The sequence below is a fragment of the Rhinoraja longicauda genome, chromosome 8 (genome assembly GCF_053455715.1).
Source record: "Rhinoraja longicauda isolate Sanriku21f chromosome 8, sRhiLon1.1, whole genome shotgun sequence".
NCBI lineage: Eukaryota > Metazoa > Chordata > Chondrichthyes > Rajiformes > Arhynchobatidae > Rhinoraja > Rhinoraja longicauda.
Window position 1 is genome coordinate 68,954,443 of NC_135960.1, and position 25,901 is coordinate 68,980,343.

The 25,901-nt window shown below is 50.0% G+C and overlaps 1 protein-coding gene across 1 annotated transcript; it reads right to left on the reverse strand.

The window, feature by feature from the left end:
- Positions 1-1,084: 1,084 nt before the first annotated feature.
- On the reverse strand, positions 1,085-25,361 carry LOC144596340 (dehydrogenase/reductase SDR family member 9-like). The gene is made up of 5 exons (XM_078404589.1): positions 25,212-25,361; positions 21,270-21,584; positions 15,442-15,700; positions 8,479-8,642; positions 1,085-3,211 (listed from the first exon to the last, which is right to left on the reverse strand). Exons 2-5 carry the CDS (start codon positions 21,580-21,582, stop codon positions 2,991-2,993), a joined length of 957 nt encoding a protein of 318 aa, XP_078260715.1. The 5' UTR covers positions 21,583-21,584; positions 25,212-25,361; the 3' UTR covers positions 1,085-2,990.
- Between the last annotated feature and the right edge of the window lie 540 nt (positions 25,362-25,901).

Consider the following 25,901-nt stretch of genomic DNA (forward strand, 5'->3'; position numbering starts at 1 on the left):
AACAACAGTTCATTGGACAGCACGCCAGCTGTCTTAAGAAAATTAGTTGCTTTGAGAAAGAAACTTTCACATCCTCGGGAATACTAAAATTTCCTACCCAATAAAAGTAGTTTTGAAGTGGTGCAGCGGTAGAGTTGCTGTCTTACAGCGCGAGAGACCCAGATTCGATCGTGACTATGGGTGCTGTCTGTATGGAGTTTGCACATTCACCCTGTGACTGCGTGGATTTTCTCCGGGTGCTCCGGTTTCTGCGAGGGGCATAGCGAACGGCTGGTTTAGCCTTCCCAAAATGGCGGACGTTACGCTCCTTTGCGTACTCCACTTCAGTATGGGCGATTTCAAAGGAGTGGTTCATCTTGCTCCTCTAGTATCTTTGCACAGCACGGAAACAGGCCCTTCGGCCCAACTCGTCTACCAAGATGTCCCATCTAAACTAGTTCCATTTGCCAGCGAATAAATGACACAGAGTGCTGCAGTAACTCAGCGGGTCAGGCAGCATCTATGAAGAACATGGATAGGTGATGTTTCGGGTCGAGAAGCTTCTGCAGACCAGTCCATGTTCTGCCTGACCAGCTAAGTTACTGCAACAATTGATGTCTTCTGTAAACTAGCATCTGCAATTCCTGGTGTCTCCATTTGCCCATATCCCTCCAAACCTTTCTGTTCATGATAACTGAAATCACTGCCTCTCTTCCAGAGAGGGTTCCCCTGAACACTGCTATGGAAGAAGATCCAGAGTATAGACCAGGTGACGATGAAGGGCCTACACTGACGCGCACGGATGAAAATGAAGAAGGCTACTTGGTCCTGAACATCACCAAGTTTCCAGAATATTATTGGGTATTTTGCTTTACATCCATGCACAGTTCTCTACTTAGAGTAGGGGAATCAAGAACCAGAGGATATGGGTTTAAAGTGAGAGAGGAAAGATTTAATAGGAACCTGAGGGGTAACTTTTTTTTTTACACAAAGGGTGGTTAGTGTATGGAACGAGCTGCCAGAGGAGGTAGATGGGGCAGGTACTATAATAATGTCGTAAACCAGGCATTGTGAATCAAACAGGTTTTATTAACGAAACAGTGGTTGAACACACGCGCGCTTAGTTAGAACAGTTAGGTGCTAGTTGCTGTTGATAGGAGCACCACATCTCTGTTCACTCGTGGGCTCGAGCTGGTTTCTAATCCCCAACTGTCAACTGGCATCTCCAACCGTCAACTGTCATCTCCCTGTCATGTGATCGTTCCAGTTCTGGTGACGAAGTTTCGATCAGTAAGTGGCTTGACCCCCAGGTGGCGCCACAATAACGTTGTAAAAACAAGCACATGGTTAGGAAATGTTTAGAGGGCCGTGGGCCAAACGCAGGCAGGTGGGACTAGTGTAGATGGACACAAAATGATGGAGTAACTCAGTGAATCAGGAAGCATCTCTGGAGAACATGGATAGGTGATGTTTTGGGTCGAGACCCTCCTTCAGACCTTTGGACTAGTGTGGATAGGGCATGTTTGTGGCAATGGGCAAGTTGGGCTGAAGGGCCTGCCTCCATGCTTTATGACTCTATACATGTTTCGGAGTAGGCACTGGCATGCTGGCCATTATCTGGTTGCAGCAGCCAGACATTTAATTTAGGGTGAATGCACAGAGTTCTTTACTCAGGGGAGGTGAGTCTGAAGCCAAAGGGCATAGATTAATGGGCGGCACGGTGGCGCAGCGGTAGAGTTGCTGCCTTACAGCGAATGCAGCACCGGAGACTCAGGTTCGATCCTGACTACGGGCGCCGACTGTACGGAGTTTGTACGTTCTCCCCGTGACCTGCGTGGGTTTTCTCCGAGATCTTCGGTTTCCTCCCACACTCCAAAGACGTACAGGTATGTAGGTTAATTGACTGGGTAAATGTAAAAATTGTCCCTAGTGTGTGTAGGATAGTGTTAATGTGCAGGGATCGCTGGGCGGCGCGGACCCGGTGGGCCGAAGGGCCTGTTTCCGCGCTGTATCTCTAAATCTAAAAAAAAAAATCTAAAGGGGAAAGATTTTCATGTTATTTTACAGGGACAATTCACATCAGCCACTGCATAAAACTCCTCAGACCATAGATGTCATCACAGTTGGCATATCAATCGATTGTTTGAAGCTGCATGGAAACAGGCCCTTCGGCCCGCCGAGTCCATGCCAACCCTCGATCACCGGCTCACACTACTTCTATGTTATCCCACTTTCTCATCCACTCCCCACAGAGGGCCAATTAACCTGCAAACCCGCACGTCTATGGGATGTGGGTGGAAATCGGAGCACATCGGGGTCCTTCCTTTTTTTCGATCCGATTTCTCTGTTTATTTGACAAAAAGTGAAAAACGCGGAAACGATCTAGAAAGCGCGGAAATTGGATTTTAAAACCGCGGAAATCCGCGGAGAATTCACACGCCTGATAAACTAAAACTCTCGTTTGTTTGTTTGTTCGTTCCTGAACTATAGCCACGATTGCGTGACAATTTTAGGCCCACCTTGCTCACTGTAATTAGCACTCACGGTGCTAATGGAAGAGGTTTCATTGAAATCAGTGTTCTATTTTTAAAGCTATTCACATTTTAAAGTTTAAATCTATCTCCTAGAGTGGGAGGGGGTGGAGAGGGAGGGGGAAGGGGAAGGGAGGGAGGGGAAGGGAGGGATGGGGAGGGTGGGGAGGGGGAGAGAGGAGGAGGGCGGGGGGAGGGAGAGGGGGAAGGGGAGGGGGGGAGGGGGGGGACGGGTGGAGGGGGGCGAGGGGGGGGGAGGAGAGGGTGCTGCACCTATGCAGGAGAGGTTTGGGCCCCAACGAGTCCACTTGGTCTAGTTTAGACATGAATGTAGTCCAAACACACCGTACCAATGACACTAACACTTGTATTCCTGCAATGAGTCAAATATGCCATCAGGGGTGTGCGATGTGCCAAGCATTCTTCTCACATCAATGCTTCTACTAAAGTAACATCCGAGCGGAAACAGGGCAAGGGTCTTTACACAGCGTTGAAGTCTATTATTGTGTCCGTACACAGCAGGTAATCTGTTATAAACGTTGGTAAATACGTCATTGGGATCCAGAGCAGTTTGGCGTCCATGCCGGCACTGTAGCGGGTCCTTGGATACTTGGCAGTCAGAGCGTGCTCCATGCACCACACTACCTGGGACAGGTCTCTACTTGACAAGATGCTCATCAGCTTCTCCCGTCTAATGCTGGCTGTGGATATCCAGAGGCAAGTGTTACTGAATCACAAATAAAATCATGGGTAACTGCTGGTCACAGACAATAGACAATAGGTGCAGAAGTAGGCCATTCGGCCCTTCGAGCCAGCATCGCCATTCAACGTGATCATGGCTGATCATTCTCAATCTATACCCCGTTCCTGCCTTCTCCCCATATCCCCTGACTCCGCTATCTTTAAGAGCTCTATCTAGCTCTCTCTTGAATGCATTCAGAGAATTGGCCTCCACTGCCTTCTGAGGCAGAGAATTCCACAGATTCACAACTCTCTGACTGAAAAAGTTTTTCCTCATCACCGTTCTAAATGGCCTACCCCTTATTCTTAAACTGTGGCCCCTGGTTCTGGACTCCCCCAACATTGGGAACATGTTTCCTTCCTCTAACGTGTCCAACCCCTTAATAATCTTATACGTTTCGATAAGATCCCCTCTCATCCTTCTAAATTCCAGTGTATACAAGCCTAGTCGCTCCAGTCTTTCAACATATGACAGTCCCGCCATTCCGGGAATTAACCTAGTAAACCTACACTGCACGCCCTCATAGAGCCTTGCAGCTTGGAAACAGGCCCTTCGGCCCAATTTGCCCACACCAGCCAACAGATTAGCAAATTTGCAGATAATACAAAAGTGGGTGGTTTTGCAGATAGTGAAGATGTTTGTGAAAGATAGCAGCAGGATCTTGATCGTTTGGCCAGGTGGACTGAGGAATGTTGATGGCATTTACTGTAATGAAGAGAAATGTGAGGTGTTGCATTTTTGGAAGTCTAACAAGGGCAGGACCTACACAGTGAATTGTAGGTCTCTGGGGAGTGTTGCAGAGCAGAGGGATCTAGGAGTGCAGGTACATGGTTCCTTGAAAGTCGAGACGCAGGTAAATAAGATGGTCAAAAAGGCTTTTGGTACATTGGCCTTCATCAGTCAGAGTATTGAGTATAGCAGTTGGGAGGTCATGTTGCAGTTGTATAAGACGTTGGTGAGACCGCATTTAGAGTATTGTGTTCAGTTCTGGGCACCATGTTATAGGAAAGATGTTGTCAAGCTGGAAAGGGTACAGAGAAGATTTACGAGGATGTTGCCAGGGCTCAAGGACCTGGGCTACAGGGCTTTCCCTGAGTAGGCTGGGTCTCTATTCCCTGGAGCGCAGGAAATGAGGGATGATCTTATAGAGGGGTACAAAATCATGAGAGGAATAGCTCGGGTAGATGCACAGAATCTCCTACCCAGAGTAGGGGAATCGAGGGGCAGATGGCATAGGTTTAAGGTGAAGGGGGAAAGATTTAATAGGAGCCTGAGGGGTAAGTTTTCATGCAAAGGGTGGTGGGCGTATGGAACGAACTGCCAGAGGAGGTGATTGAGGCAGGGATTATCGACAGGTACATGGATTGGACAGGATTAGAAAGATATGGGCCAAATGCAGGCAGGTGGGACTAGTGCAGATGGTCCCACCTGCCTGCATTTGGCCCATATCTTTCTAATCCTGTCCAATCCATGTACCTGTCGGATGGGACATGTTGGCCGGTGTGGGCAAGTTGGGCCGAAGGGCCAGTCTCCATGTTGTTTGACTCTATGGCTCCATGACTTTGTTACCAGAGTTTCATTGCATTGTGTACGTATACAAAAAAAAATCAATATCTAGGAAAAGTTCTCAATTTTGCACTGACCCGAGAGGAATGGGTTGGGTCAACACACTGGGTCTTTTGCCCAGAGTAAGGGAATTGAGAACCGGAGACATAGGTTTATGGTGAGGGGTAAACGATTTAACAGGAATCTGAGGGGCAACTTTTTATGTTACACAAAAGGTGGTGGGTGCATGGAACGAGCTGCTGGAGGAGGTAGTTGAGGCAGGTACTATTATAATGTTTAAGAACCATTTGGGCAGGTACATGGATAGGTTCCGCTTAGACAGCGGGTGTGATTATTGGATTCTCTAACTTCAAGTAACCCCTGCATCCCCTCTCTCTCCGTCCCTCCCCCATGAAGTCACACCCACTCTTTGTTCTCACTGGAATTTAAAAGGATGAGAGGAGATCTTATCGAAACGTATAAGATTATTAAGGGGTTGGACACGTTAGAGGCAGGAAACATGTTCCCAATGTTGGGGGAGTCCAGAACAAGGGGCCACAGTTTAAGAATAAGGGGTAGGCCATTTAGAACGGAGATGAGGAAAAACTTTTTCAGTCAGAGAGTTGTGAATCTGTGGAATTTTCTGCCTCAGAAGGCAGTGGAGGCCAATTCTCTGAATGCATTCAAGAGAGAGCTAGATAGAGCTCTTAAGGATAGCGGAGTCAGGGGGTATGGGGAGAAGGCAGGAACGGGGTACTGATTGAGAATGATCAGCCATGATCACATTGAATGGCGGTGCTGGCTCGAAGGGCCGAATGGCCTCCTCCTGCATCTATTGTCTATTGTCACCCAACAAACAGCTAACAATGGCCTGTTTCCATAATCATTGTTACTTTTTTGCATATCTTTCATTCATTTGTTCTTGGTCTCTCCACATCATCTATATCTCTCGTTCCCCTATCCCCTGACTTTCAGCCTGAAGAAGGGTCTCGACCCGAAACGTCACCCATTCCTTCTCTCCAGAGAGGCTGCCTGTCCCGCTGAGTTACTCCGGCATTTTGTGTCTATTTACATGGATAGGATGTGGGCTAAGGGCGGGCGTGTGGGACTAGAGTAGGTGGGCATATTAGTCGGCATGGGCCAGTTTCCTTGCTATGCATCTATGCTTGACTAATGCTGGAAATCTGGCATCAAAGTGGAAAATGCTTTGTGACAGACGTCCGACATCAATAGCGGGGAAGGAGGGGGTTAACGTTTCTGTTGCACCAGAGCAAGTGAACTTCCTCAATGACATTCGTGTCACGGGCAGGTGCAACATGCAGTTCCTTGAACCCTCGATCAGTTTTGCGTGCCATTTTTATGTTATGTTATGACTATTTTTGTAAAGCGCTTTGAGCACCTGGTAAAGCGCTATATAAAATAAATGCTTATTATTATTATTATTATTATTTCCTTGCAAAACATGCGACTGCATGAGGTACCAAAGATGCAGCAGAGACACGCATTTCCTAAGCAAACGTGCATGCATATAAACTCCGAAGCTGTTATCAACTCCAAGTAGAAATGATGCCTTAAGCTAATGCAATCATCGCTATTAAAGTTACGAAATTCAGGCCATGTCCAAACCAGGCAGAACTCACTGTGCACTTTAGTTTAGTTTAGTTTAGAGATATAGTGCGGAAACAGGCCCTTCGGCCCACCGGATCCGCACCGACCAGTGGACCCTGCACATTTACACAAGCCTACACACACTAAGGACGATAATACCAAGTACACGGACCCAAACCAATTAACCTACAAACCCGTACGTCTTTGGAGTGTGGGAGGAAACCGAAGATCTCGGGAGAAAGCCCACGCAGGTCACGGGGAGAACGTACAAACTCCTTACAGACAGCACCCGTAGTCGGGATCGAACCGGGGTCTCTGGCGCTGCAAGGGCTGTAAGGCAACAACTCTACCGCTGCACCACCATGCCACCCAATTCTAAGTTTGCTGTCCCATTCCAACCTGGAAATACCCTGCTTCCAAGGTACATCAGGGTGATTATTAACAGCGTATTTATTGAAGTATTTAAAAGCTTTTCACGGTACCTCAGTACACATGACAATAGACTAAACTAAACTAACTAACTAAACATGTGAGGGACCTTACAGTCAATTACACAATACTGTACTCAACAGTTATTCTTCAAAACCAATCATTTAGGAAACACAATAACTAGATGCTATCTCTACACCCAGGTTTAGTAATAATTGTGAACAGTTATAATCGTCTGAGGAGATTCCAATAGACAATAGACAATAGGTGTAGGTGGAGGCCATTCGGCCCTTCGAGCCAGCACCACCATTCAATGTGATCATAGCTGATCATTCTCAATCAGTACCCCGTTCCTGCCTTCTCCCCATACCCCCTGACTCCGCTATCCTTAAGAGCTCTATCTAGCATAATTTCCATGGAAATTAGCTTTCAAAAAGCTTTGAATTAATTAAAAACGCACTTCCATCAAAGGATGCGGCAAGCCTTTCAGACATGTGACGATTAGACTTTCAGAGAAACAGCCTGGAAACAGGCCCTTCGGCCCACCGTGTCCACGCCGACCTGCAATCACCCCGTACACTAGCACTATCCTACACACTAGAAGCTAATTAACCTACAAACCTGCACATCTTTGGAGTTTGGGAGGAAACCGGAGCACCCGGAGAAAACCCGGACAGTCACGGGGAGAATGTAAAACTCCGTACAGACAGCATCCGTAGTCGCGATCAACTACGTGTTTCGTGCTGTAAGGCAGCAACTCTACCGCTGTACCACCGTGCTGACTAATTGTGTTTCATGACAACGATCAATTCTTTAAAAATACTTATCAATAGAAGTAATGATTTTTGGTATCAGTAATCAGTAAATATTTTTAAGCAAAGCATAGACATAATAAAATACGTGTAGGAAAGAAAACTGGTAGATGCTGGTTTAAATCAAAGGTAGACACAAAATGCTGGTCCAGCAGCATCTCTGGAGAGAAGGAATGGGTGACGTTTTGGGTCGAGACCCTTCTTCAGACTGAAAGTACATAGAAACATAGAAAATAGGTGCAGGAGTAGGCCATTCGGCCCTTCAAGACTGCACCGCCATTCAATATGATCATGGCTGATCATCCAACTCAGTATCCCGTACCTGCCTTCTCTCCATACCCCCTGATCCCTTTAGCCACAAGGGCCACATCTAACTCCCTCTTAAATATAGCCAATGAACTGGTCTCAACTACCCTCTGTGGCAGAGAATTCCACAGATTCACCACTCTCTGTGTGAAAAAAAACTTTCTCATCTGGGTCCTAAAAGACCTCCCCCTTATCCTTAAACTGTGACCCCCTGTTCTGGACTTCCCCAACATCGGTAACAATCTTCCCGCATCTACTCCTTAAGAATTTTGTACGTTTCTATAAGATCCCCCCTCAATCTTCTAAATTCCAGCGAGTACAAGCCGAGTCTATCCAGTCTTTCTTCATATGAAAGTCCTGCCATCCCAGGAATCAATCTGGTGAACCTTCTCTGTACTCCCTCTATGGCAAGGATGTCTTTCCTCAGATTAGAAGACCAAAACTGTACCCGTGCCTAATATTCACAATGTGAATCTTCCGATAATGGGTTTATTTCCGAGGAGGTGAAGTGGTGAACATTGCTTACATTGCATGAGGTAATGGTCTCCGTACTGCTTCCTCACATCTGCTGGCAGGTTGTCCCACACACATTGCTTGCTGTGGCGATGTGCGTCATAGTTCGTTATTCTGGTTTCAAAACTGCCCGGCTCGATGCAAGCAACTTTTATCCCGAAACTCTTCATGTCTCGCCTGAGCAAAAGGGCACATTTTTGCACAGGTTAGAACAGTGAACAGATGAGAGAGTCTTGCCTTCCGTGCCCACAAGGCCGACTGCAGGAGGCGCCACTGAGGCACAGAGGCCGAAGGTGGCCGGGCGAGTGGAGGGTGGGGGGGGGGGGGGGGGGGAATGACGGTTTGCTGGACGATCCAGACAGAGGTGACAGCTGGAGGCCCTGCAGCAGCCTGGGTCTCGCCTGGGTCATGCTCCACTCCTGCGGACCAAACCCACGGACCGGACTGGACTTTGGAAACAACCCCAAAACCTGGCGACTCCTGCATATGGTCTCAGTGGACTATTTTTTAATGCGTTTACTACTAATCGGGGACTGTGCTGAGGTATGGCAATACTTTATTGAACTGAATGCAAAAGAAAAATCACTGTACGTAGGTACACGTATCATAAAGAACTAATGAACCATCTAGAAAGAACTAATCAGTTTGTTTGCATAACTCAGCGGATGTGAAACATACAGAATAGTGAAAGGTTTGGATAGAGCGGATGTGGAGAGGATGTTTCCATTAGTTTCCATCAGTGGGAGAGGCTAGGACTAGAGGTCACAGCCTCAGAATTAAAGGACGTTCTTTTAGGAAGGAGATGAGAAGGAATTTCTTTAGTCAGAGGGTGGTGAATCTGTGGAATTCTTTGCCACAGAAGGCTGGGGAAGCCAAGTCAGTGGATATATTTAAGGCAGTGATAGATAGATTCTTGATTAGTCCAGGTGTCAGAGGTTATGGGGAGAAGGCAGGAGAATGGGGTTAGGAGGGAGAGATAGATCAGCCATGATTGAATGGCGGAGATGACTTGAAGGGCCGAATGGCCTAATTCTACTCCTATACCTTATGACCTCATCATTCCTCGCCATCAATAATCTTTTCATACAATAACCTTCGTTCAAAGATTAGGCTGTAGTTTGCTCCTTCCCAAATATTCCTCTTCCCACTGCAGGTATGGGACAAGGGTCAGAATATTCATGTTCATTAGTGATAGGAGCAGAATTAGGCCATTCACCCATCGAGTCTACTCTGCCATTCAATCATGGCTGATCTATCTTTCCCTCTCAATTCTATTCTCCTGCCTTCTCCCCATAACCTCTGACACTCGTACTAATCAAGAATCTGTCAAACTCCGCCTTAAAAATATCAGTCCATTGCCTTGGCCTCCACAGCCTTCTCTGGCAAAGAATTCCACAGATTCACCACCCTCTGACTAGAGAAATCCCTCCTCTTCTCCTTTTTAAAGGTACACCTTTTATTCTGAGGCTGTGACCTCTGGTCCAAGCCTCTCCCACTAGTGGAAACATCCACTCCACATCCACTCTATCCAGGCTTTTCACTTCAGCCATTTTCAATGAGGTCCCCCCTCATCCTTCTAAACTCCAGCGAATACTGGCTCAGTGCCGTCATAAGCTCGTCATATGTTAACCCAATCATTCCTGGGATCATTCTCAAAAACCTCCTATGGATACTCTTCCTCAGATATGGGGCCCAAAACTGCTCACAATACTCCAAATACAGTCTGACCAGCGCCTTACAAAGCCTCAGCATTACATCCCTGTTTTTGTATTCTCGTCCTCTCGAAATAAATGCTAGCATTGCATTTACCCTTCGTTACTACCCATTGTAATTGTAATTATCAGGGATCATGAGTATTGATTTGTCTCGTTGGTTATAAGGCAAGTGAGACCACAGCTTGAGCAGAGAACATAGAAATGTACCTTACTGGGTATATACTACAGACTCCCAAATAGTCAGAGGGAAATAGAAGAACATATTTGTAGGCAAATCTCGGGGGTGTGTGAAAACAACAGGGTAGTAATAGTAGGGGATTTCAACTTCCCGAATATTGATTGGGATAGCCAAAGTGTCAAGGGCCCAGAGGGTGCAGAGTTCCTAAGGGTCATCCAGGAGGGCTTTTTGAGCCAATATGTTGAAAGTCCAACAAGGGAGGGGGCGGTATTGGACTTAATCTTGGGAAATGAGGCCGGACAGGTGGCTGAAGTGTCAGTAGCAGAGCACTTTGGTGACAGTGATCACAATTCAGTGATATTTAAGGTGGTAATGGAAAAGGATAAAGAGGGACCAGAGGGAAAATTTCTAAATTGGGGCAAGGCCGATTTTAATCTGATAAGGCAGAAGTTGGCCCTGGTGGACTTGGATCAGCTTCTCGTGGGGAGGACCGCATCAGAACAGTGGGAGTCATTCAAAGGAATAATTGAAAAAGTACAGAGGAAGCATGTTCCCCTAAAGTTTAAGGGTGGGACAAACAAGTCCAAAGAACCTTGGATGTCGAACGATATAGTAGGATTGATTCGAAAAAAAAGGGGGGGCTTTTGGAAGGCATAAAGAACTTAAGGCACAGACATCATTAGAGGAATACAGAAGGTGTAGGGCTGTTCTTAAAAAAGAAATGAGGAGAGCAAAAAGGGGCCATGAGATAGCACTAGCGGGCAAAATAAAAGAAAATCCCAAAGTGTTCTATAAGTATATCAAGGGTAAGAGGATAACGAGGGAAAGAGTGGGGCCCATCAGGGACCATAGTGGAAAGCTGTGTGTGGAGCCAGAGGATGTAGGAGATGTTTTAAATGAATTTTTAGCATCTGTTTTTACGAGGGAGGAGGGCGATGCGGACTTAGAAATGGAGCTGGAGGGTTGTGATGTTCTTGAGCATATTGCTATTGACAGGGAGGCGGTGCTGGAGGCTCTGGCAGGCTTAAAAGTGGATAAGTCTCCGGGCCCTGACGAGATGTATCCCAGGATGCTGAGAGAGGCAAGGGAGGAGATTGCGGGGGCTCTGGCACAAATTTTCAGAGCCTCTCTTGCAACAGGGGATGTACCGGAGGACTGGAGGATAGCTAATGTGGTGCCATTATTTAAAAAGGGCAGTAGAGATAAACCTGGGAACTACAGGCCGGTGAGTCTGACATCGGTGGTGGGGAAGCTGCTAGAAAAGATTCTGAGGGACAGAATCAGTCTTCACTTGGAGGATCGAGGGTTAATTAAGGATAGTCATCATGGCTTTGTTAATGGAAGGTCGTGTCTGACTAACTTGATTGAATTTTTTGAAGGGGTGACCAAGGAGGTAGATGGGGGTAGTGCAGTGGATGTGGTATACATGGATTTCAGTAAGGCTTTTGACAAGGTCCCACACAGGAGACTAGTCAAGAAGGTAAGAGCCCATGGGATCCAGGGCACCTTGGCAAAATGGATAAAAAAACTGGCTTAGTGACAGAAGGCAGAGGGTGATGGTAGAAGGTTGCTTCTGTGACTGGAGGCCGGTGTCCAGTGGGGTGCCGCAGGGATCGGTGTTGGGTCCCTTACTGTTTGTAATCTACATTAATGATCTGGATGTCAACGTACAGGGCATGATCAGCAAGTTTGCAGATGACACAAAGTTAGGGGGGGAGGTGAATAGCGAGGAAGGGATCTGCAAGCTGCAGGAAGATATAGATGAGATGGTCAGATGGGCGGAGCAGTGGCAGATGAAATTTAATCCTGAAAAGTGCGAGGTGATGCACTTTGGCAGGAATAACTTGGAGAGGGAGTACACCATGAATGGAAGGACCCTAGGGAAGACAGGGGTACAGAGGGACCTTGGAGTACAGGTACACAAGTCCTTGAAGGCAGCAGGACAGGTGGACAGGGTGGTCAAAAAGGCATATGGGTTACTGGCCTTCATTAGCCGGGGCATCGAATATAAAAGTAGGGGGGTAATGATGGAATTGTACAGAACACTGGTGAGGCCACAGCTGGAGTATTGTGTACAGTTCTGGTCACCACATTATAGAAAGGATGTGATAGCTTTGGAGAGGGTGCAGAGGAGATTCACCAGGATGCACCTTGATCATGTCCTCTCTCAGCCTTCTCTGCTCCAGGGAAAACAACCCCAGTCTGCTCAGTCTCTCTATGAGGAGAGACTGAGCAGACTGGGGTTGTTTTCCCTGGGGCAGAGAAGGCTGAGAGGGGACATGATCGAGGTGTACAAGATCATGAGGGGCATAGATAAGGTAGATGGCGGGGAACTTCTTCCACTGGTGGAAGGTTCAACAACGAGGGGACATAGATACAGGGTAAGGGGAGGGAGGTTTCGGGGGGATGTGAGAAATAACTTTTTCACCCAGAGGGTGGTTGGAGTCTGGAACTCACTGCCTGGGGTGGTGGTGGACAACGTTTAAGAGGCATTTGGATGGGCACTTGAAATGCTACAACATTCAGGGCTACGGTCCAAATGCGGGAAAATGGGATTAAAATTAGACTGTTTTTGGTAACGGGCGGCACGGACACGATGGGCCGAAGGGCCTCTTTCTGTGCTGTAGGACTCTATGACTGTATGAAATGAGTAGCACTGGAACATGCCCTTTGGCCCACAATGTTAGTGAACACTAGACCAAGTTGGGCCCAAACCTCTCCTGCATTTGTGCAGCCCCCTCTCCCCCCCCCTCCCTTCTCCCCCTCCCCTCCTCCCCACTCCATCCCCCTCAACCCCCCTTATCCTCCCTCCTCCCTCCCTCCACCCCTTCCCTCCCTCCCTCCCCCCCCCCACCTCCATAGAAGATAGATTTAAACTTTAAAATGTGAATAACTTAAAAAATATAACACCCATTTCAATGAAACTTCTTCCATTAGCACCAAAGGGACGACGGTGAGTAAGGTGGGCCTAAAATGTACGCGCTATCGTGTACCGATTTGGCTGTAGTTCAGGAACAAACAAACAAACAAGAGTTTTGGTGCATAGATGATGATGATGCCTCACTGAACTGATCTCTGTACAAGCTCCACATCCCTCCATTCCCAGTACTCCCACGTGCCTATCTAAAAGCCTCTTAAGCACCACTATTGTATCTTCCCCCATCACCACCCCTGGCAACGTGTTCCAGGCACCCACCATTCTCGGTGCCATAAACCTGCCCCACGCATCTCCATTAAACGTTTCCCCTCTCACCTTACAACTGTGCCCTTTAGTAAACATTGAAACATAGAAAATAGGTGCAGGAGTAGGCCATTCGCCCCTTCGAGCCTGCACCGCCATTCAATATGATCATGGCTGATCATCCAACTCAGTATCCCGTACCTGCCTTCTCTCCATACCCCCTGATCCCTTTAGCCACAAGGGCCACATCTAACTCTCTCTTAAATATACCCAATGAACTGGCCTCAACTACCTTCTGTGGCAGAGAATTCCACAGACTCACCACTCTCTGTGTGAAGAAATGTTTTCTCATCTCGGTCCTAAAAGACTTCCCCCTTATCCTTAAGCTGCGACCCCTGGTTCTGGACTCCCCCAACATCGGGAACAATCTTCCCGCATCTAGCCTCTCCAACCCCTTACGAATTTTATATGTTTCTATAAGATCCCCCCTCAGTCTTCTAAATTCCAGCGAGTACAAGCCTAGTCTATCCAGTCTTTCTTCATATGAAAGTCCCGCCATCCCAGGGATCAATCTGGTGAACCTTCTCTGTACTCCCTCTAAGGCAAGAACGTCTTTCCTCAGATTAGGAGACCAAAACTGCACACAATACTCCAGGTGCGGTCTCACCAAGGCCCTGTACAACTGCAGTAGAACCTCCCTGCTCCTAAACTCAAATCCTCTTGCTATGAATGCCAACATACCATTCGCTTTCTTCACTGCCTGCTGCACCTGTCATGTCAATACATCCCACTACACCCCTTGGGCAGCATGGTGGCGCAGTGGTAGAGTTGCTGCCTCACAGTGCTTGTACTAGACCCAGGTTCGATCCCGACTATGGGTGCTGTCTGTATGAAGCTTGTACGTTCTCCCCATGATCTTTGGTTTCCATCCACAATCCAAAGACGTACAGATGTGTAGGTAAATTGGCTTGGTAAATATAAAAATTGTCCCTAGTTTGTGTAGGATGGTGTTAATATGCGGGGATCGCTGGTCGGCCTGGACTCGGTAGGCCGAAGGGCCTGTTTCCGTGCTGTATCTCTAAACTAAACTAAATAATGCAGCACATCTGGTGGTATTTTCACGTGAATGTGCAGTTTCTATGACGGGCAGAATTACGTACGAAACTTAGCAAGTAGAAATCGAGGAAGGAGGTCAACTCTGGGCACCAGGGCTTAAGGACAAAGGTTTCATCTTTCATCGTAGAGTATTGCGTTCAGTTTTGGTCACCATGTTATAGGAAAGATGTTGTCGAGCTGGAAAGAGTGCGGAGAAGATTTACCAGGATGTTGCCAGGACTCGAGAGTCTGAGCTATAGGGAGAGGTTGAGCAGGCTAGGACTCTATTCCATGGAGCGCAGGAGGATGAGGAGTGATCTTATAGAGGTGTACAAAATCATGAGAGGAATAGATCGGGTAAATGCACAGTCTTTTGCCCAGGGTAAGAGAATCAAGAATCAGAGGATATAGGTTTAAGTTAGGAGGGAAGGGTGTGGGGAGGGTTTAATTGGAACCTAATAGGTTTTTATACGAAGGGTGGTGGGTGTATAGAACGAGCTGCTGGAGGAGGTAGTTGAGGCAGGGACTATCGCAATGTTTAAGAAGCATTTAGATGGGTACATGGATAGGATATGTTTAGAGAGATGTGGGCCAAACGCAGGCATGTGGGACTATTAGCAGTGGTGGGTATCTGGGGCATGTTGGGTGGTGTGGGCAAGTTGGGCCGAAGGGCCTGTTTTCACACTGTGTGACACTAGGCCTGTCATGTTCCCTTCACCAAATGTCAGGATAAGACGTGGGGTGATACCACGTCACAGTGTCACACCCAAACACCAGTGGCTAATGTCAGTCCCATCCTGCCCTCACCTTAAGCTGTCGTTGAAAGCTTCCATTCCAAACTTTGATGGGAAGTAGCCACCGCCACCTAGAGCCATGCGGCCCAGCACGCTGGTTACGTTCACAATCCTCCCCCTGGCCTTCTTCACCAGCGGCAGCAGCTTTAACGTCACCGCGATAGGTCCCAATAAATTCACTTCGATGGTTCTCCTGAAATGTTCGATTCTTAACCAATCTGTGGGGCAGAGAACTCCGGCGATTCCAGCATTGTTTACCAATCCCCAGAGACCTGCAGGGACAAGGTTGGACAATTATACATCAGACAAGTAACCAGCGACTGGTAGTGTGCCTCAGGGTTCACTGCTGGGCCCATTACAGTTTATTATCTCCATCAGCGTTTTGGACGAGTACGTGCATGGCAAAGATTAGCAAGTTTGCAGATGATACTAAAGAGGGTGCTATTGCAGATAGCAAAGATGGTTGTCAGAAATTACAGAAGGATCTTGATCAGTTGGGCCGAGGAATGGTCACAGAGTCATAGAGTGATACAGCATGGAAACAGGCCCTTCGGCCCAACTTGCCCACACCGGCCAACATGTCCCAGCTACAATAGTCCCAGCTACCTGCACTTGGTCCATATCCCTCCAAACCTGTCCTATCCATGTACCTGTCCAACTGTTTCTTAAATGATGGGATAGTCCCAGCCTCAACTACCTCCTCTGGCAGCTTGTTCCATACACCCACCGTCCTTTGTGTGAAAAAGTTACCCCTCAGATTCCTATTAAATCTTTTCCCCTTCACCTTGAACCTATGTACTCTGGTCCTCGATTCCCCTACTCTGGGCAAGAGACTCTGTGCATCTACCCAATGTATTTCTCTCATGATTTTGTACACCTCTATTAGATCACCCCTCATCTTCCTGCACCCAGCCTACTCAACCTCTCCCTATAGCTCACACCCTCTAGTCCTGGCAACATCCTCGTAAATCTTTTCTGAACCCTTTCAAACTTGACAATATCTTTCCTATAACATGGTGCTCAGAACTGAACACAATATTCTAAATGCGGTCTCACCAACGTCTTATACAACTGCAACATGACCTCCCAACATCTATACTCAATGCTCTGACTGATGAAGGCCAATGTGCCAAAACCCTTTTTGACCCCCTTATCTACCTGCGACTCGACCTTCAAGGAAACATGCACCTGCACTGCGAGATCCCTCTGCTCTACAACACTACCCAGAGGCCTACCATTCACTGTGTAGGTCCTGCCCTTGTTCGACGTCCCAAAATGTAACACCTCACACTTCTCTGTATTAAATTCCATCAACCATTCCTCAGCCCACCTGGCCAACCGATCCAGTTCCTGCTGCAATCTTTCACAACCATCTTCACTATCTGCAAAACCACTAACATTTGTATCATCAGCAAACTTGCTAATCGTGCCCTGTACGTTCTCATCCAAATCATTGATGTAGATGACAAACAGTAACGGGCCCAGCACCGGACCCTGAAGCACACCACTAGTCACAGGCCTCCAGTCCGAGAAGCAAACTTCCATCATCTCCCTCTGCTTCCTTCCATGGAACCAATTTGCTATCCATTCAGCTATCTCTCCTTGGATCCCATGCGATCCAACCTTCCATAGCAGCCTACCATGCGGAACCTTGTTGAATGCCTTAGTGAAATCCATGTACACAGCCTCTACAGCTCTGTCCTCATCGACCTTTTTGGTCACGTCTTCAAAAATATCAATCAGAGATGATGGAGTTTAATATATGAAACGTGAAGCATTGCATTTTGGAAATTCTAACATGGGCAGGACCTATACAGTGAATGGTAGGACTCTGGGAAGTATTGTAGAAAAGAGGGATCTAGAAATGCAAGTACATAGTCCATTGAAAGTGGGTTGGTTACAGGTGTATGGGGTGGTCAAAATGGCTTTCGGCACATTGGCCTTCATCAGTCAGAGTATTCAGTATAGAAGTTGGGCAGTCATGTTGCAGTTATATAAGATGTTGGTGAGGCTGCATTTAGAGTATTGTGTTCAGTTCTGGGTACCATGTTATAGGAAAGATGTTATTAAATTGGAAAGGGCGTAGAGAAGAGTCTCTTCAGAGTGGGGGAATCAAGAACCAGAGGGCATAGATTGAAAGGTGAAGGGGAAAAGATTTTATAGGAATCTGAGAGGTAACTTTTTCACACAAAGGGTGATGGGTGTATGGAACGAGCTGCCGGAGAAGGTAGGTGAGACAGGGACAAGTGCAACGTTTAAGAAGTAATTAGACAGGTATATGGATAGTATAAGAAAATAACTGCAGATGCTGGTACAAATCGATTTATTCACAAAATGCTGGAGTAACTCAGCAGGTCAGGCAGCATCTCGGGAGAGAAGGAATGGGTGACGTTTCGGGTCGAGACCCTTCTTCAGACTGATGTCGGGGGTGGGACAAAGGAAGGATATAGGTGGAGACAGGAAGATAGAGGGAGATCTGGGAAGGAGGAGGGGAAGGGAGGGACAGAGGAGCTATCTGAAGTTGGAGAAGTCGACGTTCATACCACCGGGCTGCAAACTGCCCAGGCGAAATATGAGGTGCTGCTCCTCCAATTTCCGGCGGGCCTCACTATGGCACTGGAGGAGGCCCATGACAGAGAGGTCAGACTGGGAATGGGAGGGGGAGTTAAAGTGCTGGGCCACCGGGAGATCAGTTGCGTTAATGCGGACCGAGCGCAGGTGTTCAGCGAAGCGATCGCCGAGCCTGCGCTTGGTTTCGCCGATATAGATAAGTTGACATCTCGAGCAGCGGATGCAATAGATGAGGTTGGAGGAGGTGCAGGTGAACCTCTGTCTCACCTGGAAAGAATGTTTGGGTCCTTTGATGGAGTTGAGGGGGGAGGTAAAGGGACAGGTGTTGCATCTCGTGCGGTTGCAAGGGAAAGTGCCCAGGGTTGGGGTGGTTTGGGTAGGAAGGGACGAGTGGACCAGGGAGTTGCGGAGGGAACGGTCTCTGCGGAATGCAGAGAGGGGAGGGGATGGGAAGATATGGCCAGTGGTGGGGTCCTGTTGTAGGTGACGGAAATGTTGGTGGATGATATGTTGGATCCGCTGGCTGGTGGGGTGGAAGGTGAGAACGAGGGGGATCCTGTCCTTGTTGCGAGTGGGGGGAGGGGGAGCAAGAGCGGAGCTGCGGGATGTAGAAGAGACCCTCGTGAGAGCCTCATCTATAATGGAGGAGGGGAAGCCCCGTTTTCTGAAAAACGAGGACATCTCGGAAGCCCTAGTCTGAAACACCTCATCCCGGGCGCAGATGCGGCGTAGACGGAGGAATTGGGAGTAGGGGATAGACTTTTTGCAGGGGACCGGGTGGGAAGAAGTGTAGTCCAGATAGCTGTGCGAGACGGTGGGCTTGTAATAAATGTCCGTCACTAGTTTTTCTCCTGTGATGGAGATGGTGAGGTCCAGAAACGGGAGGGAGATGTCAGAGATAGTCCAGGTATATTTAAGGGCAGGATGGAAATTGGAGGTGAAGTGTATAAAGTCAGTGAGTTCTGCATGGGTGCAAGAGGTAGCACCAATGCAGTCGTCGATGTAGCGGAGGTAGAGTTCGGGGATGGGGCCAGTGTACGTCTGGAACAGGGATTGTTCGACGTACCCGACAAAGAGGCAGGCGTAGCTAGGGCCCATGCGAGTGCCCATAGCTACGCCTCTGGTTTGGAGGAAGTGGGAGGAGTCAAAGGAGAAGTTGTTGAGGGTAAGAACCAGCTCTGCTAGGCGGAGGAGAGTGTTGGTCGATGGGGATTGGCTGGTTCTACGGTCGAGGAAGAAACGGAGGGCTTCGAGACCATCCTTGTGGGGGATGGATAGGACAGGTTTAGAGGGATATTAGCCAAACGCAGGCAAGTGGGATTAGTGTAGATGGGACATGTTGGTCGGTGTGGACATGTTGGGCTGAAGGGCCTGTTTCCACGCTGTATGACTCTTATTAACTTTAGCTTTAATATTGTCATGTGTACAGAGGTACAGTGAAAAGATTGGCTTTACATAATAAAAACAGATCAGATAATACAATACATAAATCCAGTCAAGAATTCTGTTTCTAGCTGATAATTCAACAGAGGAAAATGGAGGTTAGGTTTATTACTGTCACGTGTACAGTGAAAAACTTTGTTTTGCATGTACCATGCATTAATATAGTCAAGTCAAACTCGTACAACAGGTAGAGCAAAGGGGAAGATACAGAGTGCAGAATATAGTTCTCAGCATTGTAGCGCATCAGTTCCACAGACAAAGTCCAATGTCCGCAATGGGGTAGAGGTGAATCAGACAGTTTCCTAGCTTATGGAAGGGCCGTTCAGAAGCCTGATAACAGAGGGGAGGAAGCTGTTCCTGAGTGTGGTGGTGCGCGCTTTCAAGCTTCTGTACCTTCTGCCGGACAGGAGCGGGGAGATGAAGGGATGTCTGGGGTGGGACAAGTCTTTGATTATGCTGGCTGATTGTCTGAGGCAATATAAATATAAAACAATGATATATTTAGATAAAACGGGGTTTTTTAAAACAGAGGGTGTCGAGTGCAGAGGAGGGGTTTAGAGGGAGATGGGCCAAACACCGGCAGGTGGGCCTAAATGCAACAGATGGTGTGAATGCAGAGAACCATTTACACAGATTATGGGAATCATGAACCACAGGACACAGGTTTACAGTGAGAAGGGGAAAGATTTAACAGGAGCCTGAGGGGCAACTTTTTCACACGGGGGGTGGGGGGGCGTGGTGGTGGGTATATGGAACGAGTTTCCAGAGGAGGCCTCGACCTGAAGAAGGGTCTCGACCCGAAACGTCACCCATTCCTTCTCTCCTGAGATGGTGCCTGACCTGCTGAGTTACTCCAGCACTTTGTGAATAAATGCCAGAGGAGGTCGGTGGGACAGGTACTATGACAACATTTAAAAGACATTGGGACAGGTACATGGATTGGAAAGGTTAGGAGGGATAAGGGCCAAACGCAGGCAGTGGGACAGCTTAGATGGGGTTTTTCAATCAGCATGGACGAGTTGGGCGGAAGGGCCCGTTTCCAATGCTGTGTGACTCCATGCCAAGGGAGAGCATGTTCTGTCAGGGTTAGTGGTCACCAAACGAAGGTAAGTGAAAGCAGTGAAGAAAGCGAATGGTATGTTAGCATTCATAGCAAGAGGATTTGAGTATAGGAGCAGGGAGGTTCTGCTGCAGTTGTACAGGGCCTTGGTGAGACCGCACCTGGAGTATTGTGTACAGTTTTGGTCTCCTAATGTGAGGAAAGACATTCTAGCCTTAGAGGGAGTACAGAGAAGGTTCACCAGATTAATCCCTGGGATGGCAGGACTTTCATATGAAGAAAGATTGGATAGACTAGGCTTATACTCGCTGGAATTTAGAAGACAGGGGGGATCTTATTGAAACATATAAAATTCTTAAGGGGTTGGAGAGGCTAGATGCGGGAAGATTGTTCCCGATGTTGGGGAAGTCCAGAACCAGGGGTCACAGCTTAAGGATAAGGGGGAAGTCTTTTAGGACCGAGATGAGAAAACATTTCTTCACACAGAGAGTGGTGAGTCTGTGGAATTCTCTGCCACAGAAGGTAGTTGAGGCCAGTTCATTGGCTATATTTAAGAGGGAGTTAGATGTGGCCCTTGTGGCTAAAGGGGTCAGGGGGTATGGAGAGAAGGCAGGTACAGGACACCGAGTTGGATGATCAGCCATGATCATATTGAATGGCGGTGCGTACAGGCTCGAAGGGCCGAATGGCCTCCTCCTGCACCTATTTTCTATGTTTCTATGTAACGCAGGGGGTGGGAGTTTAACATCCATCAGCGGGTGGCTTACCTGCATTTCCCACCTCCTGAGTGATCTGCTTTACTGCATTCTCAATGCTGGCTGAATTGCTGATGTCCAGCTGGATGGTTTTCAGTCTGCTGGAAGTGTCCGTGCTCAGGCTCTGAGCCCCTTCCTCGGTCAGGCAGCCCGCGAGCACCTGGAAGCCCCCCCTGTCGAAGGCCCTGGCCGCCAGGCGTCCAAAGCCAGTGTCGCAGCCGGTGATGAAAACGTGCCTGTCCGGAACCTTCTCCAGCCTAACTCTGTCCCGCAGCCACCAGCACAGAAACCAGAGCAGTGGCAAAGCCAGGAGATAGGCAAACATCCCTGTCAGAACAGCACCTGCGTGAGAAACTCCTCAGACAACACTGAGCTTCAAGACAAAGAAAACTGACTCTGCCCGCAAGTTTAGTTTAGAGTTACAGCGTGGAAACAGGCCCACCGGGTCCGCGCCGACCAGCGATCCCTGCACACTGACACTATCCTATACCCCACTAGGGAGGAAACCGAAGATCTCGGAGAAAACTCACGCAGGTCACGGGGAGAACGTACAAACTCCGTTCAGACAGCACCCGCAGTCGGGATGGAACCCGGGTCTCCGGCGCTGCATTCGCTGTAAGGCAGCAACTCTACCTCTGCGCCACCACGCCCGCCCTCAAGTATATGAAGGCTTGGATAGGGTGGATGTGGAGAGGATGGGTTTTTTTTAGATTTAGAGATACAGCGCAGAAACAGGCCCATCAGCCCACCGGGTCCGCGCCGCCCAGCGATCCCCGCACACTAACACCATCCTACACCCACTAGGGACAATTTTTACATTTGCCCAGCCAATTAACCTACAAACCTATACGTCTCTGGAGTGTGGGAGGAAACTGAAGATCTCGGAGAGAATCCACGCAGGTCACGGGGAGAACGTACAAACTCCGTACAGACAGCACCCGTAGTCAGGATCAAACCTGAGTCTCCGGCGCTGCATTCGCTGTAAGGCAGCAACTCTACCGCTGCGCCACCGTGCCACTAGTGGGAGAATCTAGGACCAGAGGGCACAGCCTCAGAATTAAAGGAACCTTCCATTACGCCTCCTCGGGCCAACAAGACCTTGCATTTTCAGAGCAACTTTAGTCCAGTGCCGTTGATAATGAAGAGAGGTGTTTGTAAGGAATAAAAAACAGAATGCTGGAGTAACTCAGCTGGTCAGGCAGCATCCCTGGACAATGTCAACAGATGACGTTTTGGGTCAAGAATCTTCTTCGGGCTTGTAAAGTGTAAAGACTGGTAAATTTGTAAAGAGGGGTTGGTGAGATGTGAGGTGTCTGTACACTTTGTTGACTTTGATGTGTAGGAAAATAAATGCAGATGCTGGTTTAAGTCGAACGTAGACACAAAATGGTGGAGTAACTCAGCAGGTCAGGCCACATCTCTGGAGAGAAGGAATGGGTGACGTTTCGGGTCGAGACCCTTTCTTTTATATAACAACTTTGAGAAGAGTGACTACGGGTGATGTGGGTATGGAGTTTGTACGTTCTCTCCGTGACCTGCGTGGGTTTTCCCTTGGGCTCCAGTTTCCTCCCACACTCCAAAGACGTACATCTTTGTAGGTTGATTGGCTTTGGTAAAATTATAAATCATCCTTAGTGCGTAGGATAGTGCTAGTGTACGGGCTGATCGCTGGTCAGGGCAGACTCTGTGGGCCGAAGGGCCTGTTACCACACTGTATCTCTATAAAGTTTAAAAGCCTTTTAAAAATCCACATGATGAGAGGTGATCTTATAAAGATGTATAATACCATGAGGGGAATAGATAGGGTGAATGCACAGTCTTTTACCCAGAGTAGGGGAATCAAGAACCAGAGGACATAGGTTTAAGGTGAGAGGGGAAAGATTTAATTGGAATCTGAGGGGCAACCTTTTCACGCGAGGATGGTGGGTGTATGGAACGAGCTGCCGGAGGAGGTAGTTGAGGTCGGGACTCTTAATGACATTTCGAGGACGTTTTTGGACAGGTACATGGAAAGGATGAGTTTGGAGGGATACGGGCCAAAGGGGGGGGCAGTTGTGACCAGTGGAGATGGGGACATGTTGGTCGGTGTGGAGGAGTTGTGCCGAATGGACAGTTTTCTGTGCTTGTACAAGTATGGGACTCCTAACATGACAAATAACAGCATGTGTAAGAGAGAGATGCCCCCGCCCTCCCCCCCCCCCCCCTCCCCCCCCCCCCCCCTCCCCCTCCCCCCCCCCCCCCTCCCCGGTGCTCCCTCACCTCCCCCCCCCCTCCCCGGCTCTCCCTCACCTTCCTCCCCCGGCACTTACTCATCCCCTCTCCCTCCCCCTCCCCTCCTCCTCTTCAACCCCCCCCTCCCTCTCCCCCCTCCAACCCCCCCTCCCTCTCCCCTCTCCAACCCTCCAACCCCCCCTCCCTCTCCTCCTCCCCTCCCCCACTCCCTCCTACTCCTCCTCCCCTTCCCTCCCCCCCTTCCCTCCCCTCTCCCCTACCTCCCCCTCCCCTCCCCACCCCCCTTCCCTCCCCCTCTCCCCCTCCCCTCCCCACTCCCCTACCTCCCCTCCCCACCCCCTCCCCCTCCCCACTCCCCACCCCCCTCCCCCCTTCCCTCCCCACTCCCCTTACCTCCCTCCCTCTCCTCTCCCCTCCCTCTCCTCTCCCCTCCCTCTCTCCCCTCTCCCCTACTCCTCCCCCTCCCCTCCCCCTCTCCCTCTCCACTCCCCTCCCCCCTTACCTCCCCCTCCCCCTTCCCTCCCCCTCCCCACTCCCCCTCCCCTCCCCTCCCCCTCTCCACTCCCCTCCCCCTTACCTCCTTTCCTCCCCTCTCCCCTCCCTCTCCTCTCCCCTCCCCCTCCCTCTCTCCCCTCTCCCCCTCCCCTCCCCTTCCCTCCCCCTCTCCCTCCCCTCCCCCTCACCTCCCCCTCCCCCCTTCCCTCCCCCTCCCCACTCCCCCTCCCCTCTCCCTCCCCACTCCCCTCCCCCCTTCCCTCCCCCTCCCCACTCCCCTCCCCCCTTCCCTCCCCCTCCCCACTCCCCTCCCCTCTCCCTCCCCACTCAGCTCCCCCCTTCCCTCCCCCCTCCCCACTCCCCTCCCCTCTCCCTCCCCACTCCCCTCCCCCCTTCCCTCCCCCTCCCCACTCCCCTCCCCTCTCCCTCCCCACTCAGCTCCCCCCTTCCCTCCCCCTCCCCACTCCCCTCCCCCCTTCCCTCCCCCTCCCCACTCCCCTCCCCCCTTCCCTCCCCCTCCCCACTCCCCACTCCCCTCCCCTCTCCCTCCCCACTCCCCTCCCCCCTTCCCTCCCCCTCCCCACTCCCCTCCCCTCTCCCTCCCCACTCCCCTCCCCCCTTCCCTCCCCCTCCCCACTCCCCTCCCCTCTCCCTCCCCACTCAGCTCCCCCCTTCCCTCCCCCTCCCCACTCCCCTCCCCCCTTCCCTCCCCCTCCCCACTCCCCTCCCCCCTTCCCTCCCCCTCCCCACTCCCCTCCCCCCCTTCCCTCCCCCTCCCCACTCCCCTCCCCCCTTCCCTCCCCCTCCCCACTCCCCTCCCCCCTTCCCTCCCCCTCCCCACTCCCCTCCCCCCTTCCCTCCCCCTCCCCACTCCCCTCCCCCCTTCCCTCCCCCTCCCCACTCCCCTCCCCCCTTCCCTCCCCCTCCCCACTCCCCTCCCCCCTTCCCTCCCCCTCCCCACTCCCCTCCCCCCTTCCCTCCCCCTCCCCACTCCCCTCCCCTCTCCCTCCCCACTCCCCTCCCCCCTTCCCTCCCCCTCCCCACTCCCCCCTCCCCTCCCCTCTCCCTTCCCACTCCCCTCCCCCCTTCCCTTCCCTCCCCCCTTCCCTTCCCTCCCCTCCCCTCCCCCCTTCCCTCCCCTCCCTCCCCACCCCTCCCCTCCCCTCCCCTCCCCTCCCCTCCCCTCCCCTCCCCTCCCCACCCCTCCCCTCCCTCTCCCCTCCCTACCTGTAGCTTGGTGTCCCGGCCGTCCGGAGCACAGTTGTACAACCGCAACGAGCGGCGAAACAGCGCTGAGCCAGCGTTTCTCTCTGTGTCTCTTTCTCTCTGTGTGTGTCTCTCTCTCTTGTCTCTCTCGTGTGTGTGTCTCTCTCTCTCTCTTTCTCTCTCTCTCTCTTGTGTGTCTCTCTCTCTCTTGTGTGTGTCTCTCTCTCTGTGTGTCTCTCTCTCTCTTGTCTCTCTCGTGTGTCTCTCTCTCTCTCTCTCTCTCTCTCTGTGTCTCTCTCTTGTCTCTCTCGTGTGTGTCTCTCTCTCTCTCTCTGTGTCTCTCTCTCTCTTGTCTCTCTCGTGTGTGTCTCTCTCTCTCTCTCTCTCTCTGTGTCTCTCTCTCTCTTGTCTCTCTCTCTCTCTCTCTCTCTCTCTCTCTCTCTCTGTGTCTCTCTCTCTCTTGTCTCTCTCGTGTGTGTCTCTCTCTCTCTTGTGTGTCTCTCTCTCTCTGTCTCTCTCTATTGTGTGTGTGTCTCTCTTTCTCTCTCTCTCTGTTTCTCTCTCTCTGTCTGTCTCTCTCTCTCTGTCTCTCTCTCTCTGTGTCTGTCTCTCTCTCTCTCTGTTTCTCTCTGTCTCTCTCTCTCTCTGTGTCTGTCTCTCTCTCTCTCTCTCTCTCTCTCTGTTTCTCTCTGTCTCTCTCTCTCTGTCTGT